Source organism: Stegastes partitus, unplaced genomic scaffold (assembly GCF_000690725.1).
Source record: "Stegastes partitus isolate 25-593 unplaced genomic scaffold, Stegastes_partitus-1.0.2 Scaffold1267, whole genome shotgun sequence".
In the NCBI taxonomy this organism is placed as follows: domain Eukaryota; kingdom Metazoa; phylum Chordata; class Actinopteri; family Pomacentridae; genus Stegastes; species Stegastes partitus.
The window spans coordinates 189,283-192,580 of NW_007578998.1; the positions used below are offsets into that span (position 1 = coordinate 189,283).

At 42.3% G+C, this 3,298-nt stretch overlaps 1 protein-coding gene across 1 annotated transcript in view; it reads right to left on the reverse strand.

The window, feature by feature from the left end:
- The window catches only part of wt1a (WT1 transcription factor a), a 37,398-nt gene that overhangs the window by 22,023 nt on the left and 12,077 nt on the right, over positions 1-3,298 (reverse strand). The window contains exon 4 of the mRNA XM_008297987.1: positions 1,758-1,889. Coding sequence (XP_008296209.1) covers positions 1,758-1,889 — 132 coding nt within the window. The remainder of the gene's footprint in view (positions 1-1,757; positions 1,890-3,298) is intronic.

Here is a 3,298-nt window from a genome sequence, read left to right on the forward strand (position 1 = left end):
GTTCTGCTGAGTCAGCGCGTCCTCGTGTTTGAAGCTGTGGTTGGAGAACTGGGAGCTGTGGTGGGTCGGAGTGTGGCTGTAGTTCCCCCCATCGAAGGCCACGGCGCCGTAACCTGCAACGCAACAACACTCTGGTCAACACGGGAAGGTCAGCGCCACGAGGATCCACTTCATCCCCTCAGAAATGTTTTGTTTGATTTATCACGAACACGAGCGTCTGAGCGTCTGAGCTGGTAAACGTGTGAACGCCAGTCATTCAACACACGATTTCTTACAGAAGAAAACTAAATGAATTCAACTGTTTGGCATCAGAGTCGACAGGAAAGTCACAGGAGAGAACATTTGGTGCATTTAAACCAAAAACAGGACAAATTTGCTGAGCTTCTGATTCAGTTTAATTCTTCAGGTTGTTTCTAACTTTTAACTATTTACTGTCTTTTAAAACAGAATTTTCAGTTTTCTCTAACTACGGGTAAAAACTAGTAAAACTACAGAAAACTAACAATAATTTACATGTTTACCCAAAAAAAAAAAAAACTGCCCAAAATTGCCAGTAACACTTGTTCTTTTCTAATATTTGACTGAACAATTACAGTTTTTCTTCTTCCTGTATTTAAATCAGCAAAAAACGGAATTATTTTACAGATATTTGTAAATTTGTTTTAGAATTGAAAAACGTTTTGTTAAATTAATGTCTATTAAAATCACAGAAAAAGAAGTATTAAGTTAGATGTCGACTGCAAAAAAAAAACAAAACAACAGACCAAAGCTTTAATAATGTCCACGGTTAAAACGGTAAATTGCTCTTTTACAATATTTATTAAAAACTGTTCCACAGATTTTTTTTCCTGTTTTGTTAAATCACAAAAAANAATTAAAGTTAAAACATCTTCTGTTTATGTTCACACCTGGTTTATGTTTAGAGTCAGTGGGTGGGGCTTATATTCAGGTGCCTCCATAGTCCAGACATTACGGTAGTTTCTTTTTTTCAGCTCTCAGCTTGGCTGCATCTGATTGGACGAATGCGTCACTCGTGAGCTGAGTGTTCCTGGATCTAAAACCGGGCCGACGTGGCAGCTCGCTGTTTAATTACACAAACAGTTTATTACAACACGACTGAGGGTTAGCGAATACGTACCGGTACGAATACGACTAAAAACATTTTAAAAGTCTGTTTTATTCAGTAACATGTACAGTATGGGTCTGATTGTTTTCTTGTATTTGGAGGTAAAAATATTCCACAATAATAATCATCATAGAGAGCTGATAATAGAAACTCAGACCGTGCTGGAAGAACATGTCTGTAAATAACCTGAACTCAGCGTCCTGGTGTCAGACGAGAACGTCTCCAGCTGGACTCGAAAGACAAAGAGAACGGCCAAAGTTTGGACCTCAGTCAGGGTCACAGTGACATCTATGTGGAGAGATTCTAACAGCGAACTAAACGAGTCCAGTAATTAGCGTAATGGTCTAACGGCGTTCCAGGAGGATCCTCCCCCGCCACTCAGACCTTCCTGCTACTGTTGGCCGGCTTCCTTCAGTGGCACCGTGACTTCTGTAGGTGAAAAGCTACTCATCTACCAATAAATGCAGGTGTGTGACGGCGACAGAACAACAGGCGGAAGCAGACGGACCTGTCCTGGAGGTGGACGTCCTGTCCCCAGCAGCTTCCTGCTGCCTCTCCCTGAGCCAAAACCACCCGGTTCTGAAGCGCCTCCACCTCCCATGTATGCAAAAATAGACGGTGTGTGCGTTACCTGTTGTAGGGGTTCCTCAGCAGCAGCGCCTGGCTGCTGGTGCAGCTGTCTGAAGGCGTGTGGCATCCGTAGACCGGCGGAGGGACGGCGTACTGCTGCTCACCTGCAACACAAGCCACAGGTGAGTTACACCTGAGAGCACGACCTCTGAAGCACAACGTCTGGTCTGAACCCTCTGATCACATCAGGCTCAACCAACTAACTATACTGAGTTAGTTTGAAGTGACCATCTAACGTCCAGGTTGTTTACAGATTAAAGGTTTAACCTCCTGACCTTAAAGTGGATTTTATGAAGCTAACTTAAATGTACTTTTACATCAGCTAGCACAAAAACGTAGCTTCAATTACACATAATAAGTGTATAACATAATAAGTTGATTATTATCTAAACGCTGTTTGCAACTCCAGAGGTTTCTGGAAATCAGTAATTCTTTTAAAATTCTTATCTTGCGACCATGCATTGAGTTAATTAAGGTTTATTAGTGTTCATGACGGACTTTTACAGGTGAGTTGGTGTCGAATAACATGAGCAACTGTTTCTGGGTTTATTATAACAGATCAGATGTTGAGCAGGAGGATAAAACCACCTGGTTGATGAAATAATTCAGATTTATTCCACAGAACACCACAGATCGAGCTACATCAAGCTAACCAGGAGCTAGCCACGTGCTAGCATTAGCTAAAGTTAACCTGGTTGATGAAAATCTCAGTTTTCTTTTCATGTTAAACTTCAGTAAAATTAGAATCAGCAGCGATCTGAAACGTTTGAAAGTCAAGAAGCAGGAAAATGAAAAGAACAAGTTTAATTCCTCGACGTCTCAGCTCCTTTAAACTCTGCCTGTCTTATTGTTTTATATTTTATCCTTCATATTTCTCTAACGTAGCGAACGGCTCCTCGCCGTCGCTCCTAATCCGCCCTCGGCTCCGTTATCTTTGGATTTTACAGCTTCGGCTCCATTTAAATATTTACCAACAGCGAGCGGAGCCGAGGGATGAGCAGGAGGTGGGCGGATGAAAGCAGGATGTGGCTGATTTATGCCTCCCACAGCCAAGGTCGCTGCAGAACCAGAACCAGGGACTCTCCCCGAGGTGAAGCCAGCTGTGCACTCGACAAGAGGATTCAAACAGGCTGCTCTGATTGGACCAGACTCATTGTTGTTTAACGGGAATTCTTGTGAGATAAAAGCGGTCTTTTCCAGATCTGCAGAGGAAGATGGCCGACGACCTCGTTTAAATCAACTTTAGCGCGCTTTGGTCAGCGGACGTCAGAGTGTGTGACCGACCTCCAAAGGCAGCAGTTACAACATCATTTATTAAAAATCAGCCTGAATCGGACTTATTTTATAACTTTGAATAGAAGAACAGAAAGAATAGAAAAATACTTTATGTATCCCAAGCCTGGGAAATCACTGAAAAGTCATGACGCCTTAGAAATGTGTCAATTCAGCTGAAAGCACTTTTTTAAGTTTGCTGTACCTGGAAAACACAAATGCTGCGCTAATAAGATCAACAAACGCTCGATCTAAACGGACCTAAATCTG